This window comes from Ambystoma mexicanum, chromosome 4p, assembly GCF_040938575.1.
Source record: "Ambystoma mexicanum isolate Mex_15411 chromosome 4p, UKY_AmexF1_1, whole genome shotgun sequence".
NCBI classification, from domain to species: domain Eukaryota; kingdom Metazoa; phylum Chordata; class Amphibia; order Caudata; family Ambystomatidae; genus Ambystoma; species Ambystoma mexicanum.
In genome coordinates this window covers 300,889,988-300,911,531 of record NC_090927.1, presented here as the reverse complement: position 1 = coordinate 300,911,531, position 21,544 = coordinate 300,889,988, and the positions used below count along the sequence as shown (strand labels likewise).

General features: G+C 48.3%; 1 protein-coding gene across 7 annotated transcripts in view; it reads right to left on the bottom strand.

Moving 5' to 3' along the window:
- ITSN2 (intersectin 2) overlaps positions 1 to 21,544 on the bottom strand; it is a 2,589,317-nt gene that overhangs the window by 1,916,194 nt on the left and 651,579 nt on the right. For all 7 annotated transcript variants that reach the window (XM_069605851.1, XM_069605856.1, XM_069605854.1 and 4 more), the window contains 2 exons: positions 17,940 to 18,077; positions 4,717 to 4,805 (listed from right to left, as the gene is read on the bottom strand). In XM_069605851.1, the coding sequence (XP_069461952.1) occupies positions 4,717 to 4,805; positions 17,940 to 18,077 (227 nt within the window). The remainder of the gene's footprint in view (positions 1 to 4,716; positions 4,806 to 17,939; positions 18,078 to 21,544) is intronic.

The window sequence follows — 21,544 nt, the reverse complement described above, 5'->3', positions numbered from 1 at the left end:
TTCCTGACAGAGGCGTTTGGCCTCCCGTTTTCGTGTGTCCGGGCATTATGACCGAACGACCAATGTGGTGGTCCCGGTCCCATCTATTCGTTCACCATATTTTAAACTTTCCCAGTAGCGTATCCTTATAGCGTTGCCTGACCCCTTTACCCCTTATTGCCTGCCTGGTGTGAGCCCCTGCCAAACAATCCTCCCCGCCCCCCAATACCAGGTTTGTGCTTCGCCAATGTCTTCCCCCTGTTGAACAACTTAAGCAATAATATGGCAATGGCCAACAACTCTGTCTTCTCAACTAGATGTACTGCCTCCCTCCCCACTTCTTCCATAAACACAACTTTAAACCATATAACAGTCTTGTATCCTGGGCTCTTTGGGCCCCTGAGTTTGATCCATTGATATCAAGGCAAGTCATATCCCTTCAGGTCGTCTCATATCTGGGAGGCGGTGTGTTGAGCTTCTGTAATGTCTTGGGCCCCTGTGATCCATCCTTGGGCCTCTGAGTTCACGTCTTTTGGATGGCTCAACCCCTCCTCCATCCCAGTTGGTCCTGAGGACGTCCTATTAAATCCTCTGTGGCCCTCTTGATGACTTCCTTGTGCACCAACTGATCTCTATCCCCCCAGTTCAAATAGGAGTGCAAAGGGGTATCCCCATCTGTATCGCACCCCTTTTTCCTGTAGCGACTGTGTTAGGGGACCACATTTCTTGCTTCTCAAGAGGGTTTGTGCTGTGAGGTTCTGGAAGATAGTCACTTTAGAGTTCTCGTAGTCAATAACCCCTGTTCTTCTTGCTTTGTCCAAGATATCAACCTTGTCTCGGTAATAGTGCAGCTTTACGAGCACCGATAGGGTCCCCTGGTAGCCTCTCCTGCCCTGTGGACCTGTCTATAGCCACTTGTTAGCCTTCCTCGTCCCCTCGGACCATCTGCATTATTTCTGGAATTTTTTTTTCAAGTCCAACCACAGATTCCAGTCCAAAAAAGAAGAAGGTTGATGCACCTCTCTCGGTTCTCTATATGGTCCACTTTGAGCCCTAGGTCATATTCCCTCCTTTCAATGTCTAAGAAGCGGACCCCTATCTGGGATTCCAATACTTCCTGCCGTGGCTTGATTGGCTTCCACGACCTCCAGTCTTTCTTCCAGTCTTTCTTCCAGGGTGACTACCTTTGCAGATAGGTCTGCAACTTCACCCCAATGTATGAGCGCATTCCACAGATGTCCTTCCTGTATCATTTGGATGTCACTTTTTATGGTCCCTATTTCTGTTGCACATGGGTGGGATCCCCCCTCCGCCTTCGCTGGCGCCATGAAAGGGGTCTGGGTACTGGACATTTTTGAGATAGCTATCTTCCAGCTCATTCACTTGGTGGGGGTCTAGCGTGGCTGGGTTTCCTCCGCAGGGTTCTGACTTGATTCTTGTTCTTCCTTCTGTGTCCCGTGCGGTTCCCTTTTCACACCGGGATGTGGCGGGGTTTGGAAGGACCTTCCCCCTCAGCTCTGTTTCCGATGTCCTCCTTCCTGCACTCTCACTGACCACTGACCGGCCTCACCATATTGCTGACTCCACCGGAGTCGTGGTTAGCGTTGCATGGGTCTGCCCCGGGGGGGGGGAGCTTGGGAGGGTAGGGCTGTCCCTCTCCCCCTGGCTTTTCCTTGTCACCTGTTTTCCCCGGGGAACCTCGCACCCTTCCCTGGCCTCACTGCTGTGGTTTCTTGTGGCTCTGGGCCACCTGTGTCCCCAATGGCCAGTTAAGGTCTATTGCCAGGACTGCATGTTCCACCGCAATCCGTTGCTTCTGGCAGGTCTGTGGCTGCATGCACACTACGTTCTCCTCATGCTTTTTCCGCTGTGCCCTCTCACCCCCCGTGTCTCTCTGCCCTCATCAGGTGTCCTGGAGCGAGCCTTATCCTGTTCGGCCTTCGCGCTGTGCGGGTGTGTGGGGCGCTTCCCTCCTGCTCCTCCTCCCCCTCACTGTGTCGCTCTCTTAGTTCTCTCACACGGGTCTGCTCTGCGGCTGTTCATCAGTGTCCCAGGGATGGGGGCGCCCAGACACACTCTGCTTCTGCGCTCCATTTCCCCCCACCACCACTATATTTGCTAACATGTACATTTTATATCCAACTAAGCTTCGCATATTCTTGTAAATGCTGCGCCTTGATACTCCCGGGTATATCTGCGCATTATAAATAATAAAACAATCAAACAAACCACGGCTCCTCCCTGCAAGGGGACTCACTGTTGTGGTTGTGGTTCAGTGCACCTCCGTTGGCCCGTCTCTTAGCCTTCTCCCCTTCCGTCCGGAGGGCCACCTCTTTGGGGGCATCTTGATCGGTCTCCCCATAATGTGGTGCTCTGTCCTTTGATTAGGGAGCGCCGCTGCTATTGCGCTGCCCGGCGGCCCCTACGACATGGGTCCTGGAGTTCACCATCTGCCACGACACCAACGTTATTTAGGACAGTTAACGGAGCTACTCAATCAGGCATCCAGCTTGCCTGTGCCCCCTGGTGGCCTCTCTCAAATGTTGTATTTTAATATCATGATGGTGTAAGGCCTAGCTTGCCCTATAACGAAGGTAGGAAAGTGTGTCTGTTAAGTCTGAATCAAATGTGTGTGAAAAACCTATGCTTGCCCTTACATCTAAAAACAACAGTGTGGGTTTCTTCTTAGCCAACAAAATAGTAATAGTGTTCAAAAGTAAAGTCTCTGCTGTTCTTAGCTCAAAGTTTGTCTTGGGTTCCCTATCCAAAGTTCAACACAGCTCCAATAGCTGCCTGTTTCAACAATGTCCCACCAGATCTTGAGGTTCTCTTCCCCAAGTTCAATACAGTACAGTTCACACAAAAAGGAGGTCTTGAGGTTACCTTCCTCAAGACAGTGTTTCTCAGTTCTTTCAACTCTCAGGGTTCCCACCCCAAAGATTTCACTGCTTCACTTATATTGATTTCATCCGCTCAATGTTCACTACAAGAAAACAATAGGTCCACTTGAGCCACCTTCTGGCATGCTTTACCAATTGTTTCAGTTCTTTTTGGCTCAATTCCAATGTTATTTGCTTGTCATCATTTAGGGTTCTCTGGTCTTGGTGCAGTTGCCAGACAGCAGAGTCCACCCATTATAGGTCACACAAACAGGAAGCCTGGGCTTCTCCTCGACTTGATTTGTGATATCTGCGATCTTCACAGTGTGAAACGCCCTGGTCCAGGAGCAGATGTCAGACCATTCGGTCCACCGATCACACGTCCTGCAACCATGAGTTCCCTTAGCATTCTTTGGCCCCTTTTAGGCTCTTCTGCCTCGGGCTTCTGACACTAGTATTCTCTTTGGTTAATATAACACTCTTCTGCATCAGTCTTTGTCTTTACCATAGACTTATGGTTCTGTCTCACACTGATTGTTCAATGTTCCATATGCTTTTGTTTTGCCCACAGTGCTGTCTAACATCCAATAGGTCTGTTCAACTCCAAATGTTCGCTCAGTATTCAATATGCTGTGATCTTATTCAAATAGTACTTTCAATTCAGTCTGGTATTAAATATAGTTCACATTCACTTGGACCGTTACTTGCCAGTGGTCCCCTACGAGCACTCTAGTCTTGCTGTTTCCTCTGACAGTCACTGGCTCTTCGCGTCACCTCAGCAGCGGCTCCTGTTGCTCCCACTCACCTTCTCCATAGCAGGTAAACAGACTGCCATGTTCATCGGGCATATATCTCTCTCTCTCTCTCTCTCTCTCTCTCTCTCTGTCTCTGTCTCTGTCTCTGTCTCTCCCCCGCTCTCCCTCCCCCCCTATTAAGGGGCCTCAGGTATGAGTTGTTTGTTGGCTTGTCTTACCTGACCATAATGAACCCAATTAATGGGGCATGCCTGACCTTCAGTATTGGACAACTCCGTACCCCCTCTATTTTGTCCCAGTACTAGAGTGGTGTTTGAAAAAGGACGTGTGCATTACCCCCTAGTTGCTTCTTCCTCATCTCAGTACTTAGGGCATGAATGGAAGTAGCCCATGAAGGCTGAGGGAAGGGTGGCTAAGTCAGTGTTAGGGAAGGGGGGATACCATGTCTCGCCATCCGGCCCCCCTCTCCTCAATCCCCAAGGATCCTCAACCCAGGTGATCTGCCCTCACTTGTCTGCGTCCCAGGGTCCGGATCCAAAAGCGATGGCCCTTCCCTGGTCACCTGAGCAGAAGATCCCTGGGGAGTAGTTGCGAGTGCCTTCAGGTTTTTCACACTGTCAAGAGAATGTATTTTCAAGGGCTTATTGTCAGAGTCGCTGTTTAGAAATGTCCATCTCACAGCAGATTTCTTTGTAAGAGATAAAGAGAAAGACTGAAGGTCAGCTGAACACTGATAGCAATGATTAATGGGGTACTATTTAAAGGTAATACACCATTAATAATGCTCACATTTCCTGGGTATGGTAAAACTTATACAGTATAAGGTACATAATTCTATAGAGGATGGGAAGGTAAGATGCAAACCTAGAGGAGATAATGTATTACACATGCACTGTCCACAACTCAACCAGCAACATTTTATCCAATTAGGGTTATATCTGAATAGCTCTAATGTATTAAATTAACCCAATCTTCGTTAGGCACATCTGCTCCATAGAGGACACTGGTAAATTCTCTATAGAAAGAGATGGGTTATTTCAGTAAAATGTAACTGTTTAACTTTTCCGGATAGAACTATAGCAAAATAGAATTGTGGAAGTTACCTGCAGTTTTTTTCTGCGGTGGCTCTTCATCTGGGATACTCTGGTATGAGGGAAGGGTTCCATTGATTGGATCTACAAATTTTCCAGTTCTACAATGAAAACATACAATAACATTTTTTAAGGCAATGAAAATGTCTTACTAGCCAGTCGGGAGTTCTAAAAAGAAATACACAAAGCACAGTTACAGATATTTGTAGAAGGATGAATTTCTTTTAACCCCTTAACTACTAGCTTTACTCCAGTCATTGGAAAAAGGAGAAGCACAATATGCGCCGTTTCCATGTTTTGCTGGAGAACGCCACCCCTTGAATTAGGACTGGTACTATGCTGAGTATTTTTGAATAAATGAAAAGCTTTTTTTTAATGATTGGAACATTTACTGAATAACAGCGAATCAAACTAGTCACACAACAACTACGCTATCACAGAGGAGATTGCAATGGAATCTGGATAATGATCAAAATGAAACCATGTACCTCTAAAACAGCTGCTCCTGCTTATGGTTCCATAACATTGGATTGCAATATGAACAGAAACCTGTGGAAAAACTGATTTGGCGTACTTTGCATGAACGCAAGCAGTGCCAGTCAGTGTGAAGCCATTTGAGGCTTTTGGGGAATTTTTGAGTCCTATTGCTAAAGACTGGAGATTGAGAGTCCATATGACAGGAGACCATGCATAATGAGCAGAACTAGAAGTGCTGCTGACATTTCCATCATCTTTTGAAGTTCACAAAAGAGTCTGTAATCACGTCATATTTCAATGTTTAGCCCATGATGAACGGTCAGTGTATTTAATTTGGTGATCGGGACAGAAATATGTAGGGCCAGTTTTTGCACAAATTGGATTATTATACATGTGTGTGTATGTTCCATTGTGTGGTTGCATAAATTGTTTAATAAAGTCTATAGGAGTATCACAGTGCACTATTTGTTATGCGATTTCTGGACTTGCTTTTGTGTATTAATTTATTTTCAATTCATCATACATTTAATTCTTAATGCATTTACTTCTCCTTGCCTTTTCTTCATCTGCATTTTCACATTGTTAAGGTGGCAATGGATATGGTTAAGTTAACTGTAAAGTTACGATTGGGGTCAATGAGGCGTTCGGGGGAAGTATATGGGTTAGAAAAGAAGGGGGGCTACAGAGGATCTCCCCCTGTAATGACGAAGTGAATGTTACAAGAAGGAAAAGACAGAAGAAATAAAGATATGAAGAGGTAAATGTGACAAAGTGAATGTATGGCAAAGTGAATGTTTAACAAGTAAAGACATACATCTTTTCCTCTTGGTAACGCTCACTGCTCCTCTTTGAACAGTGCCACGAGCCCCAAATAAAATCGCATTATATGTTAATTTCTTGCCCTAGATTTTTGTGGCCACTGCGGTCCATCAAACCATCTGTGGGTGGATTAACAAAGAGTGGTGGGTGTAAAGGGCACCTCAATTTCCAGCCTCACCTGCGCTAATACTAAAACCTATATATTCCCCTCTCCAATTTCCTTCTGATCACCTCCCTTTAAGGGCACATCGGCAATGCTATGCATGCCAGTGCCTTTTCCCTTCGCAAATCTTCACAAATATTTCTCATGAGCTAAGGGGAATGTTTCTGGGCTTATGAAAACCAGAGGTATAAGGGAAGACAGGCCCCAACTGTCACACTAATAGTCCCGAAGTGCATGAAATGCTTTTGTAAGATGCTTACAGATGTCCTCCTTCCATGCCATAGAACTGCAGCCTATTCGAAATCCCAAGCGTTTAATTATGTTTCACTACCACTCTACAGGATCATACTCTTGCCTTGCCTCACTTTGCTCTCAATTATCCACGCTGGTTAAAATAAGTACAAAGTTATAAACTATGAGGATATGCATTATCACAATAGCAAATATCAAGCTAACATAATATTGCTAACGCTCATTACAAATATCGTAGAAAAGGACAAATGGCAATCACAAGAGAGAAACTATGCATTAGACAGAAAGGGGACTACAGTTCCATACAGAGTACACTAATAACTCCTCGTCTAGGAGAGAGAAAAAAAGGACTTTTTGGTAAGGGCAGAAATTCCTCCACTGCAAGACAGTGACAAGGGCTTCTAGAGCTTTATTCAGCAAAGCAAGACACAGACTCCCGTGGTATCTCAAAGACTTATCTACCACCTCATGAGACAAAGCATGATACATTCCTGTGTGGGTCATTTGCTGCATACTAAATACTTTGCACATCAGTCCAGTGAGTTTGCTAACAAACACAATAGCCTGAATTGCTTCTTAGCCAATTCCTAACCTGCATAACCTAACTCAATGGGACTCATTTCAATGACTTAGGAAGCTTGAAATAAATACTGAATGGGCTTGTGGTATTTGGACATGTGACCAAGAGTTTAAACAAAATCTTTCCGCCGGCATCCCATTACCTTATTGCACGAGAGCAGCACTGTGAGCTAGGCAAACAAATCTTATTAAAGAACACAAAGGAGTTTAAATATGGCTTAGCTGGATGAGGGAAGCTGTGTATTTTGAGGTACAGATAACCAAATAATTGAAACCTTTTCATTTTCTACACGTATGCAAAGCGCATCATATCATTAAAAGCAAATGGAAGAGGCTACTGTAGTTAAAGATTGTTCATTAACATACGACAGACAATCTGAGAAACTAATTCAAAATAAGTCTTGAAAAGAAAATGCGTGTTACAAACCTTTTTAATACTGTATTTGAAATTTATTTGGTCAGCTGGTGCAAGTTGATCTAGGTCACGTGACCTCTGCCCCAGCCACTTTCCGTGCTCTTTTTTGGCACTCATTCTGAACCCTCCTCTTTACTTTCACTACTTAAACTTCTTCCCAGCCTCTCTTCTTTTGCATTGGGTCAGCTGGAACAAGTGGATCGACGTACCAGACCTCTTCCTTTCACAACTGCTTAGCCCTAAGACTTTCCTTCCTTTCTTGACTCTTAGATCATAGGGCATCTTTCGCCAGCCATTTAGGTCTTCCCCTCTCCTCTGGCCCAAACCCTCTGTTTTTCTCTCCTTCCAAAGCAAAGGGCAGACAAAATAGGGCAATTCATGTTTGGTCCTATTACGGCATGTAAATGGTGAAACCCCTTCTCCTTGAATCGCAGGTAGTGACCTTGCACTGTCTGCTTTATGCTAGCCCTCCACTGCTAACTACGTACACCTCAGTCTTGACTTAAGGGACACCAACGGCATAAGCTGATCCAGCCTCCAGCAGCAACTGCTGCAAGTTCAGGTAATGCAACCTAGCTCCCTCACAACCTCTTTTGCCCGCCATCCAAATACCCTGAAGTTGGTGCTTAAGAGGCCCAGAGGTGCTATCGACAGGAAAAGGACCCAGAGGGGCTATGGAGTGGGAAGAGAACTAAAGGTTCTATTGGGAGGGAAAAGAAACAGGAGGGGTGGTGATGAGGTGCATAGAACCAGAGGGCTGGTAGGGTTACAGGGAATGCCGAGAGACCCAGAAGGCTGGTGGGGTGAGAAAGGCTCAGAGGGTAGATGGAGAGAAGAACCTAGAGGTCTGGGGGGAGGGGAGTGACATAGTGGGATGAATGGGGGGGGGCGAGAGACCCAGAGGGCGGGGGAAGAGAGACCCAGAGGGCGGGGGAAGAGAGACCCAGAGGGCGGGGGAAGAGAGACCCAGAGGGCGGGGGAAGAGAGACCCAGAGGGCGGGGGAAGAGTAATCGGAGCATGAGAGGTGAACAAGAAAAGAGAAGGAGATAGAGCATAATAGGCAAGGAGTTGCAAAGAGGTGGAGAAGCAAAGAAACAGGATGACATGGTGGGGATAGAGAAGTAGAAGGGAAACATTGAATATGAAGAAGGCAATGAGGGAGGTGATGAAGGGAAGTGTTGAGAAGCAATGGAATATTGCTGGATGTAGGTGAAATTTAGTTTGCTAGTGTTTTAAACTGACATTTTTACCACAGAATGCGGTGGAAGACACTACACACACATCCAACTACCCCTACCAGCCCCATCCCACCCGACCAATATTGCCTGACCCCACTCATAAAGCTACATTTTGGAGGTAAAACATAGTGAAACAAGTCAAACAAAAACATGGGTTGAGCAATAGACCCAAAAACATATCACTAAGGAGGTGGGAGATATTGTATCAATAGAAAGGTGGAATAACAGTAGCAAGGAAGAGAAAGTGGAAGGGGTACAAATAGGATAGGTTGAGAAGCAAACTTGTGGCGAGATGTCCAAGAGGAACAGGAGTGGCCAAAATGAAGGGAGCAAGAAAGGAAGGTCCATGACATGATCCTGTAGAAAACATTTCTTGGGGAGAGACACACATGATGAGAAAGAGATTAAAGTAGGTGGATGAAGAATCAGAACCCTGTGGAGAGGGAGTTTTTAATAAGTTGAGTAAGTACCCTGACATGATCTTAAGGTGGCCTACAGTGTGGGTTCTTTTCGTGTAGGTCAGCTTCAACTCAACACTACCTACAGAAACTAGCCAACAAGCTCCTAATTGGAGCTATGACCTGGGAGGAGGCTTGTCACATAAAAGTGGATGCAGAAACACCATAAACTAGAGCTGAACATAAGGAGAAACATGAGGCTACCAGAGGGAGCAGGCAAAATGGCAGCCCGAGGTTGTAGCTCCGTCCCCTTCCTCACGAGCCGATGGAAATAATGCAGAGCCACCGACCTTAGAAGAGTTAAAATCGTGGATTATTGTGAAGAAGGGGTGGACACCCTGTCCAGTTTTGGGGCTCTGAAAGCGAGAACCCCGTGGGGACTGGAGGAATCTCACCAAACGTCGGACGCAGCCCAGACTGGAGTAGATGGAAGTTAAGCTGCAGGGGCCGTGGTGGAGTTGCGGGTGTAGGTTCTCTGAAAGATACCCACCCGGGCGGTACTGAGGCAAAATCTGCCAGGGGGGGAGTCGCCGGCCCACAGCTGTGAGGAAATTTCCCCCCAGGGGCTGTGGCGCATGGCGGCCAAGTCTGGGGGAAGGAAGAGAGCCTCAGCGGGACAGCCCAGAGAGCGAGAGGCGGGGAGCAGCACAACAACGAAGCAGCCAGGAGACCACACAGGGAGATTGACAAGAAAAATCACCTGGGCCCGCTTCTCGCCTGGGCAGTGCAGAGGCCCAGGAATCGAAATAGGACTCAGGCCATGTAAGGTCGTGGTAAGCCCCTGGGGGCCCGACAACAGACGAGAAAGGCACAGGAGGCGAAGCAACCCCATCCGTGGGCCTAGTGGTGTGCAGTCGTAGCAACGGAGGCAGGACAGCCGGTGCAGCTGGCGGCCGAGACAAATAACAGTGGTGAGGAGATGACGGCCGCGTCGAGAGGAGGAAGGCCTGCATATAGGCTACTGCCAGAGAGGATCAGGTGGTGTGTAGGAAGAGCCCAGGTGAGGCGGTGGGAGCCTCCAGCGGTGCCCCTGGGGTTAGCTCAGTGCAAAACGCGGAGGTGCCCATGACACCTGGAGACAACTCCCCTCACCCCCAGTTGGATAGCTGAAGAGTGCAGTGTGGTGAAGTGGCAGCGAGAAGGTTAAGGGGGTGCTGGAATCCTCGCACAGGGAGAGTAGAGAGCTTCACCTTATGGGCTCTGTGCAGGCTGGGGAGGCAGTAACGGACCACCCCATCTCAGAGGGGTTGTGCTACAGGAGTGAGAGGGATCCCCCCCGAAGAGCTGGATGAGTTGTAGAGACGCGTTAGCCAGATTCCAATATCAAGACAATGGCCAGATGGCAAAGGGGGACACAACGGCCTCAGCAATGACCAAGGAAATTGGCACAATAAAGATGGACATTCAGGCTATCTTGGAAGCAATTAGGGGCATGAGATCAGATCTCAGGGCTAAGGTGGCAGACCTCTCCAATAAGGTGGACACGATGGAAGAGAAGTTGGCGGGGTGGAGGCCAACCAGGCATCGGTGGACACGCTGGGAATGCAAATGGAAGTCCGGCTCTCAGAAGTGGAGTGGCGGGAAGAGGAGTTAAGTCAAAAAATTGACGATATGGAGAACAGGAAACAGGGTAACAACTTGAGTTTTTTTTGGCTTCAAGGAAAATGAGGGGGAGTCATGGGCAAACCTGGAAGGGTCCATTCAGGGGATACTCCGACAGGTCCTTGGGGACAAGGACAGCACGGACATTGAGATTGACCAGAGTGCACCGGGCAGGAGGAGGGGGCAGAGGGCCTGCTCGGTGTTGGTGCCTTTTCATTATTATAGGGAGAAATCCAGGGTCCTCGAAAAGACCAGAAGGCTGGGTTCCTTAGGATTTGAGAGTGTCAATCTACCAGGACCTGTCCACCTTCACTCTGGCCAGAAGGAAGAAGTGCGCCACCTCGACAAGGTGGTTACAAGATAAGGGGGCAAGAAATAGATGGGGTTTCAAATTTGATTTGGTTTTCGAGTGGGAGGGAGTGAAGTACAACCTGCTGATGGAAGAAGACCTCTTGGGAGTCACAATGAAGCTAGTGGAGGGCCACGAGAAGCAGTCAGCCTTCCGTGGCCCTCCACTAGCAAGGGTGGGGCGGGGGCCTGCTAGAGGGCTGGGGATGTCAGAACGTTGCAGAGTTCAGGGAGCGAAAAAATATCGGCGTCTCAACACCCCCTCACAGAAAACAAAATGGGTGGCTCCAACCACATGCCAAATATTGTATGCTCCCTTCCTAGTTAAAGTCATTACTGTACTGTATCAGTTATCATTTAAGAAATATAGTGCTTCACGAGTAAGCTAAGTATCCAATACTAGGGTTAATTTACTCTGGAATTAAATTCCATACACACATCTTGAAACACCACTTATTTGTGCTCCGAAAAAAACTGCTTTTATTTAGCAGGTCCAGTCCTCTCGCTGGATTTACACCAGTTGTATTCATGTTTCAACAAATGGTAACAATATCAATATGTCTTGGCACAATACTAATCCACATCATAGCGTATAAATCAAAAGGTGTGTTAGTACTGTTTGTGAAATATTACATCATATTCACAGTTATATGAAACACCCCCTCACCACAGAAGTTAGATTTTTGATGGGGGTGGGGAGAGGATGGTTTTTCTGATCAAGAAAGAAAGGAAGGGGGGAGGAGTTGTGACTAGGGCCTAGGTTGCGAGTTTGATGGGTGAGGTGATGGCCTATGAGGAGATCAGGCGTGGGGGGTAGGAGGGAAGTGGCAGTTTGGGGAGGGGCTTGAGGAGGGCTTGGGTAGATGGTAGGGGTGCAAGGATTCCAGGTTTGATTAGCAGTTGACTAGGTTGGTTATGGGGAGTTTTGATCGTGGGGAGGGGTGGGAGCCCGGTTGTTCGACCAGTCGGGGGAAGTGACCTGGTCCAATCGTCGCACACCTCAGGGAGATTGAGGGGGGGGCACAATCAGCCCTCCGGAATGGGGAGGTGGCTGGGGATTGGGGGTGGGGGGGTGTTTTTTTGTCATGTCCTTTTGTGTTTCCAATGTGATATACCCAGGGGGTTGTGGCAGAAGAGTGAGCTCTTGTTCACGGAGAGAGGGTGGGGAGAGCGCAGGGGGAAGGTGGGAGAAGGCTACAGGTGGTCGGCACTAAGATGAGGGTGGCGATTGCTCTGAAAGTGGGGACATTGAATGTGAGAGGCTAGAACTCCCCATACAAAAGGGTGCTGGTCATAATGGACTCTAGAGAGGGGTGCTTGGACATACTGCTACTGCAGGGGTAAGGAGAAATTGAGGAAGGGGAGGAGGATTCGGGGGGTATTTTATGCTTCAGGGCCCTTGAAGAAGTGTGGGGTGGTAGTGTTGGTGGGGGAGGCTTGTAGGTTGTAGGTTTTAGATTCAGGCCAGAGAATGTGACAAAGAAGGGAGATTTCTCTTTCTCAAGGGTCTGGTTCAGGGGGCTAAACTCATGGTAGCAGTAATTTACTGTCCCAACACAGGCCAAGGGGTATTTTGGGAGAGGGTTAGTCGACGTCTCCAGCGGTTCACGGAGGGGACCATAGTGATAGGGGTCAATTTTAATATAGTCCTGGATCCCCGAGTAGATAGCCTACGGATCGGGGAGGAAGAGGGGCAGGGGGGAGGTGTACAGAGAAGGGGAGTCAGCTAAATTTAGACACACCAATGCAAGTCTAGAGGTGGTAGAGGTCTGGTCAGGGGAGGGTGGGAGGGTAACCCTTTCCGGGTACTGTTCACGTATTACTCGGCAGTGCATGCCTCATTCTCCAGGATAGACTTAATCCCTGTTCATCAGAGATCCCTCATGGCGGTGGAGAGGGTGGAGGTGAGGGCGGTCCCCTGGTCGGATCATGACATGGTGACGGTGGTGGTAGGGGTATGGGAATCTGCCAGAACAGGGAGGCAATGGGGGTGGGGGGGAGGTTGTTCCTCCTGGATAACATCAAGGAATACTTCAGATTTAACGATACAGGGAGGTTGGCTATTGGTAACCTGTGGGACGGTTTCAAAGCAATGGTAAGAGGGGAACTGATTGGGTGGGGGTCTAAGAAGGAGAGGACTAGACAAGAGGAAACCTTGCGGATAAAGATAGAGGAATTACGACCAAAAGTGGGGGGAGGGGGGAGGGTGGAGATAGGGTGTACACAGGGAGGTTAAAATACCCAAGGGCATGTAGGGCGGAGCTTAAAGCCCTCCTAGCACATGAAACGGACTAGGCCATGAAGCACCTGAAACAACGCTACTATGAAAAAGGTGAAAAGGCGGATAAGTTGCTGGCATAGAGGCTGAGAATCCAGGTGGGCTCGAGGGTGGTCAATGTGTTGGAAAGGGAGGATAAGGCTCTTTTGAAAAGCAGTAAGGAAATAGTGGAAGAATTTGACAATTATTATGCCACACTATATTCCTCGCAAGTGAAAGGGGTGTCCTTTACCAAGGTTATTTGCCTTGGTGATAGAACCATTGGCAGAGGCCATTAGAAGGGACGAGATGGGTTGAGTTGTGATGGTGTAGAATTTGAGGTCTCCCTATTTGCAGATGATATTTTGTGCTATCTAACGGACCCAGGGGGGAGTCTCAGGCACTCATTCGGGTATTGGAAATCTATGGAGCTCTAGCAGGTCTGAGAATGAACCATACCAAATCCTTCTGGTTGCTGATAGGAGTACCCGCGCAGGAAAGCTAAGAGGGAAAGCAATGTTGTGGCATCCGATTGGTGGCAGACAAGATAACATATCTGCGGATTGTAATACCTGGAACACTCGACAGGGTGTTTAAAGAAAACTATGCGACATTGGTGGCGGAAATTAGGGGGGACCTGAAGAGGTGGGCGGCACAGACATTCTCGCTAGTCGCTGATTATAAAGATCAACGTGCTCCCGCGTTTGTTATTTCTGTTTCAAATGTTGCCGACAGAGTTGCCGGATGAGTTTCTTAAAGAAATGGAGGATATGTGCTTCTCTGTTTGGCAGGAGAGGAGGGAGCTCATTTCTCGGGAGATTCAGACTCTTCCCAAGACGGAAAGGGGGGTGGGGGTATCAGCTTTCTGAATCGGAGGGTGTACTATAAAGCAGCACAGCTCAGGGTTATGCTAGAGCATATGTCTGACGACCAGAGGACTTCCTGGACGTTTCTCGAAGATTGCACCACCTATACTAAGAAGGTGCAGGACTTTTTGTGGGCTTCGGCCAGGGAGATTAGTGAACACCCGACATTAGGCATGTTATGGAAGCTGTGGAGGAATACCAGGGCTAAAAGTAATGTGTCCTCTTGGCCATCCACGCTCACTTCGTTATGGAGTCCCTCCCATTTCGCTAGGTAGTAAGGGATTCAAGGGGGCACAAAAATGGTCTGACATAGGTCTCGAAAAAGTGTGCACCTCCTAAAGGGGGACAAGGACTTCGCTGAGGTGAGACATGTTGGAGAAGGGGGAATAGGAATCTTTGAGTACGTGAGGTTGAAGGGTATCCTTCTTACCCCAAAGTGGAAGGACGGCCTGTTACGGGATCTCAACCCATTCGAGAAAATACTAGTGACAGCACAGACCAGGAAGGGCACCATCTCAAAAATGTACAAAGTCCTGGTGATGAGTGAGGACAGAGGGGTGTTGGGATGGAAATGAGTATATCCCACCACCCTAGGCGTTTTAAGGTGAGGCGAATCCCCTATGAAATAGTGTAGTGTACAAGGGGGGAGAGTACCGCACTATGAAACCCGCTGCGGATATAATATAGCGTGAACAGCAGATACATAACCTCAGAAGGCACAAAGAAAGAAAACGCCATTTTGGAATTATGGGAGACGCACAGGCTGCATGGCTACGCTGCACCAGTCGAGCTTCATGGAAGGATTTCACTGGGCCCAGATCATTAAAACAGAATGAGTCCGCACCACAGTTCTCACGGAAGCTCACTTCCCTCTTGTCCCTTGTGTTTCAGGGCGCAACAAGGCAGGGGAGGCGTACAAGGGAGGAAAAACAATGATCTTACTAGGCCCAGTGACATTAAGAACGCGCAAGTGCATGGGAGAGGGGGAAAGTGCAAGGGGAGGAGTGGAAAATGCCGAATACGTGATGAAATATAACAGCAGGTAGTGTGGCCAGCAGGTGGCAAGTGCAATAGATAGGCGCATACAACAGGTGTCAGATAAGTGCTGGTAAGGGGACTGTAGGGTTGCAGATACAGACCCAAGTGTAAGGGTTGCCAGGAGGCAGTGCGGGCATGCAGATGGGTGGGCAGGGATCTGGGCCTGAATACAGAGGGTAGCCAGGAGCCCACTGCAGAAACAGACAGATCAGCAGGGGAGGGGGAGAGAGAAGGCAGAAGCAAATAGGAAGGTCTTGAGGTGCTTCCGGAACCTAAGATACCTCGAGTTTCAGAGAGGCAGAGAGGCAGGGAGGCTGTTCTAGAGGGAGGCCCCAGCCGAAGAGCAAGATCGACCACCAACTTGTTGCTTGGAGAAGCGACTGACCCTGAGGGAGTTGGCGGTAGAGGAGCGAAGAGCTCGAGTAGGAAGGTATAGGAAGATATTTCCGGAGTGAGAGTTTAAGATATTGAGGTCCCAGGCCCCAGAAGGCCTTGCGGACAATGCAGAGAGTTTCAAACGTAATCCTTGCAGCCACTGGGAGCCAATGAAGCGATTTCAGGGCTGGAGCAATACGATCCCTGGGCTTGAGGCCAAGGACAAGTCTTGCAGTCCTGTTCTGGATAAGTTGCAAAGGGCGGAGATTAGAGGCAGGCAGATTTAGAAAGAAGCTGTTGCAGTAGTCCAGCCTAGAGAGAACCAGAGCTCTAGAGACAGTGAGCTTCTGGGGGAAGGAGAGGATGGGAAGAATACTGCTGAGGGGGTGCAATTGGTAGTTTGACTTCTTAGAGATGTCAGAGATGTGTGGAGAAAAGGAGAGCAAGTCGAAGATAACCCCGAGGTTCTTAGCCTCACAGGTGGGAACAGGAGGAGAGCCAAAGGAGGCCACCCAGAGTGACGGGAAAGGAAGGTACAGGAGGGCCAATGGGAAGGATCTCAGTCTTAGTGGCATTGAGGCAGAGGTTGTTGGCGGCACACCACTCCTGGATTGCAGACAGTCGGAGATGAAAGAGGGAGAGAAGGTGGCAGAAGGGAGCCTGAAAATGAGTTCAGTGTCATCCGCATAGCACTGAAAGTTGGAACATAGAGCAGCAATGGGTGGGCGAGAGGTACCAGCTATTAGTTGAAGAGCCAGGGAGAGACGTTAAACCCCTGGGGAACACTGCAAGTGGAGAGTGAGATAGAGGAAAGGAAGGACTCAAGTTGGACCTGGGAGGGTCAGTCGGAGAGGAAAAAGGTCAGCCAGGCCACGGCCTGATCAGTGATACCCAGGTTATCATGCAGGCGGTTGAGCAGGATGGCATGGTTGACCGTGTCAAAAGCAGGAGAGATCAAGTAGGATGAGGACAGAGGAGAGATTAGAGTCGAGGTTGGAGAGCAGGTCTTCACGGATGTTCAGGAGAGCAGTTTCCATGCTTCAGAGGGGAGGGGAACGCTCCAGTGGTGGAGGAAAGATTGCCGAAGTCAGCCAGGGCAGGAACAAGGGTGTCAATATGGTCCTTGATGGTTTTGGATGAACAGGGAAGAACCTGTTTTGACGAAACTTTCATAGATCAGACTTGTCTAGAAATCTTGTCAGGGGAGAACAGATGAAAGGAAGAGAAAGAGGAAGGAGAGGCTGCTGAAAGGGGGCCGGAGGTGGCGGAAAGAGAAGAGGGAAGAGGAGAGGACGAGAGGGTGGACAGGATGTCCTGGGATTTAGAGATGAAATGAGAAGCCAGAGCTGTGCAGAGGGCCTGGAAGGGGACAGGAGAAGTAGAAACTGCAGCAGGATTGGCCAACTCCTTGCAGATTTTAAAGAGTTCGGCCAAGTTGTTAGATGCCGCAGAGACACAGGCTTGGATGTGGACTGTCTTAGTGCAGACAGAGCCAGTATTGTCTTTGGAGCAGGCAGCAGGCCAGTTTGTCAGCGGATGCACAAGATGCCCACCATTTCCTCTCTGCAACCCTACACTTGCGTTTCCGGGTGACAACGTCAGAGTCCTACCAGGAGTTGCACTTCGCTTTGGGCTTCAGGCGGATCCTCATGACAGGGGCAAGAGCATCGAGAGTATCAGAGATAGCAAAGTGGATCTTGGAGAGGGTGAGAGTCAGCCAGGGGTGGGGAGAAAGTGACAGCGAAAGCCTCAAATGACACACGGCTCAAGGGCCGGATGACCAAGAAGGTAAGTGGCAGTGCTGGAGCTGGCTTGGCCTGCAGGCTAGAGGGGGAGAGATTGGAGAGATTGGAGAGATGGGAGGAAAGGAGAAAGTGATTGCTCCAGGAGAGAGGAATGGTGAGGGTTAGCAAGTGGGAGCTCAGAGGAGATGAGAACATGCAGAGTGTGCCCTGCAGAGTGAGTTGGGCCAGAGGGAAGAATAGAAAGAGTTGCAGAGGTCGCAAAAGAGTCCAGAGGAGGGACAGGAAGCATCCAGGTGGATGTTGAGGTCTCAGAGTATGAGGAGCTGAGTGGTCGAGGCCAGGATGTTCTGCCTTTTCAGGCACTGACTCAGAATACTAGTACCATACTATTGTGGTTGGTGTTTCTAATTGGTACCTCTCTTACTCTTGTGATGGAGTCTTCTCATTATGGGTCTACAAAGTGGAAAAGTACAGTATCAAGTGACTGGGAGCGATCCACAGGTTCCCTTCCCTCACTATATGTATCCTTCCTAGTAATCAGTCTCTTGTAAAACTCCTTTTCTAATGATCACAGAGGAGAAGGGTACCAAGGAGGAACTTACCTGAATGAAGGTGGAACAAGTTCTGGAGGCAGAGTCAATGGTAGAGGATGCCCAGCTTTTGCCATGTCCGTTAAATGCATAGCTAGCACAAACTCATCAGCCCTTAGCTTCCCATCACTATCAATATCCGACAAAGACCTAGGGGTACAGAAGAAGCCAGATGAAGACCATGCAAACAAAATGCCTTATTTTTAAATTTTAAATGCAACATTTAATTTTCTACAGTAAAGAATGGTGGTGATGGAGAGTAGCGTGTCAATGTGCTAAAGTTACAAAGTAAGGCTAAAACATTTCATACATCCATGCCAATTCAAATAATCCCTATACTTAAATACTTTTAGTGGCTTGTGCAGAAAGTATGCAAAAATAGAAATTCTGCTAGTGAAATTGGTGAAAGCTCTCATTTTTTTTGCTTAAAAACAATTATGAAATATTGATATACTTTTCACTTACTCCTCTGGTGAAATGCAAACATTTGAAAATAAATGAAAAACGTTTAAAATAACATTATAATAAGTACAGTGACAAATATGGAAATACATTTTTTGAATTTGTTGATACTTTTATTTTCAAAAGAAGTTCATTTTTTCTTTTTTTTCCTTTTTGATTTACTTTAATTATTTTTTTATATTTTAAAATCGGTCAAGAAATTGAAGTACAAGTTCACTTAAATTGTATAAAAATTTGAAAGTTTAGACATATTAAAAGTAACATTTTAAATACTATTTAAAAAATAAAAACATGAACAATGCATGAAACCTATTGTGAAAAAACAAGCACAATATTAAACAAATTACAGAAAACAATATTTTACAAAAACTGAAAATATAGTTTTAGAAATGTTCAAAAAAGTTTCTAATATTTAAAAAAAATACACTCAAACTGTTTATACTGAACTGCTATACCTGTTTGTAAATCGTTTAAAAGCACCAATAATAGTTCCATTCAAATGTTTAAAAGGATCCTTTTTTCCACGCTATGTTGATTTTTTAAATTTTATTGATCTTGAATTTGTTATAAATAGTTAACAGGTTTAAATTTTTAAATAGTTTTAATGTATCTGAAAAAGTGAAAGAATATATGAATTGAAAAATATATTATAATGGTTTCATTGTAATGTACTTGAATTGAGTCAGTAAGTTGATGGTTAATCATTTTCAATGCTAAAAAATGGTTAAAATAATTCCTAAATGATTGCAAACGCCTGCGCCGGGGGCTGAATCTCTAATCCCTCTGCGAGGTAGGGAGTTTCCATCCGAGACACGCAGTGAGATGCCCTGGTTTGGATCTCTACAGCAGTGCACGGGCCGGACCCGGGCTCGAATGGGCGGTCTCTCCGAGAGGCTGAGCAGCTCCGGGAACCATGGCCTGGCAGGCCACCATGGAGCTATTAGAATGACGCTGAGGTGGCAAAACTCCTTGATCTTGCATAACACCCTGCGTATCAGCTGCGTGGGAGGGAAGGCGTATGCCGCCATGCCGTTCCACTGAACCTGAAATGCGTCGCCCAGGGAGTTGGGGCCCTGTCCCCGCCAGGAAGCGAACTGTTGGCACTTGTCCCGGTTGCAAAGAGGTCCACCTCGGGGTGTCCCCATCTGCTGAAGATCTCCTGCAGGACGAGGTAGTTCAATTGCCACTCATAATTGTCCGCTCCCAGCCTGCTGAGTCTGTCCACCTCCAGGTTGGATTCCCCCGGAAGGTGGACGGCCGTGAGGTAGATGTGGATTCTCCAGGGCCCATTCCCACATGCTGATCGCCAGCCTGCACAGTGGGGGGACCTGGTATCTCCCTGCTTGTTGACATAGAACATGCTGGTTGAGTTGTCTGTTTGAATGGGACGACCTTGCCCTCGATCACCGGAAGGAATGCTCTGAGAGCTAGTCAGATGGCCTTCAGTTCCAGCAAAATGATGTGGTACTCCTGCTCCTGCCTGGTCCAGGTGCCGTGGACACAGTGGTTGTCCAGGGTGGCCCCCCATCTCTCGAGCGAGGAGTCCGCAGTGATGGTGAGTTGTGGAGCAGGCTGTCTGAAAGGTTTGCCCGTCTCTAGGTTGCAGTCCCTGGACCACCATGTGATGTCTGGGTGACGAGAAGGAGGGACGTTGATCATCTCCGTCTGAGAGGCCCTCTCCTGATTCCAGGATGCTGCGAAGTGCAGATGTATTCTCCTCATCCTGAGTCTCGTGTGGGGGACGGCCAGTAGGACCGGTGCCATGAGCCCCAGTAGGTGTTGGTACCACCAGGCCGAAGTGACTTCTCTGCTGAGGAAGTGCGCCGTGGCCCTCTTGATGGCCGTGATCTTGTCCTCCGAAGGAAATACTCTCTCGGAGCACATGTCGCATGTGTGCCCCAAGACGGTCAGACTGTGTGGGCTGCAGCTGCGACTTCTTGAGATTGAGCAAAAAGCACAAATCGTGCAGTTTATTCATGAGGGCGTGGGAAGTACAGTGTACCGCCTTCGGAGACGAAGCCCTGACAAGCCAGTCATCGAGGTATGGGTATACGTGGTGGCCCCGAGGAGGGCTGCCACTGTATTCATCAGCCTGGTAAAGACCCTGGGGGCTGAGTTTAGGCCGAGGGGAAGCACCTTGTATTGGAAATGGCAGCCCATGATCCTGAATCGTAGAAAAGAACAATGAGGCTGCCAAATCCGGACGTGTAAGTACGCGTCCGTCAGGTCCAGAGAGCACATCCAGTCTCCCCTGCACAATGTCTCCGCTATCAAGGCTGGCGAAACCATCTTGAATTTTTGTAGAGGTAGGGAGAGGTTGAGGGTGGAGAGGTCCAGCACAACTCTCAGGCCCGCCTGGTTCTTTTTCTGAATGGCGAAAATCCTGGAGTACAAGTCCAAGCCTCGCTGGGAGACTGGGACTTCCTCCACTGCCTGGCTCTCGACGAGCGACCGGATCTCCGCCAAAAGAGTTGCTCTCCCAATCTGTGGGAGTGGAGGGTAGGAGAGGCTGGGATGGGTAGGCGGTACACCGTGGATACTACGGAGATTATCCAGGGGTCTGGGAAATTCTGGTGCCAGAAGTGTGCATGGAGGGCATGCCTGCCCCCACACTGGAGACAAGTGGACCCGGAGGGGCGTGTCAAGCTTCTTTCCCTCTGAGGCTGTTGTAGAGGAGGGGGACTGGGAAAAGCCCTAACCCTCCCACCCTTTTTGTGGCTAGCGCTGATGTTGTGTCGGCGAGCGGTCTGGTTGCCTAGACCCCCGTGTTTGGAAGCCGCAGAACCCTCCTTATGTACGCCCGTTGTCCGATCGCTGCTGTGACAGGGTGTATGTTTTGGCCGTGGTCTTTGTAAGGATGGATAAAGACTTCGCCATTTGTGAGCTGTTGTTCTTTTTATCCAGCTCCTCGTACGTAGTGGAGTGGAAGAGGTCACCCCCTTCGAACGGCAGGTCTAATATGTGATCATGGAAATCCGGGTTGAATTTTGTAGCGTGGTATCAGGCCGTCCTTCTCATGTCTGTTGCAATGCAGATGGCCCGGTCAGAGGTGTCAATGTGGGCCACAGTGGATTCCATGATGTCTTGTGCCACCATCTTGGCCTCAGCCAGTCCCGCTTTGAACCGTGATTGGCTGTGCACCGGAAGTTCTGGGA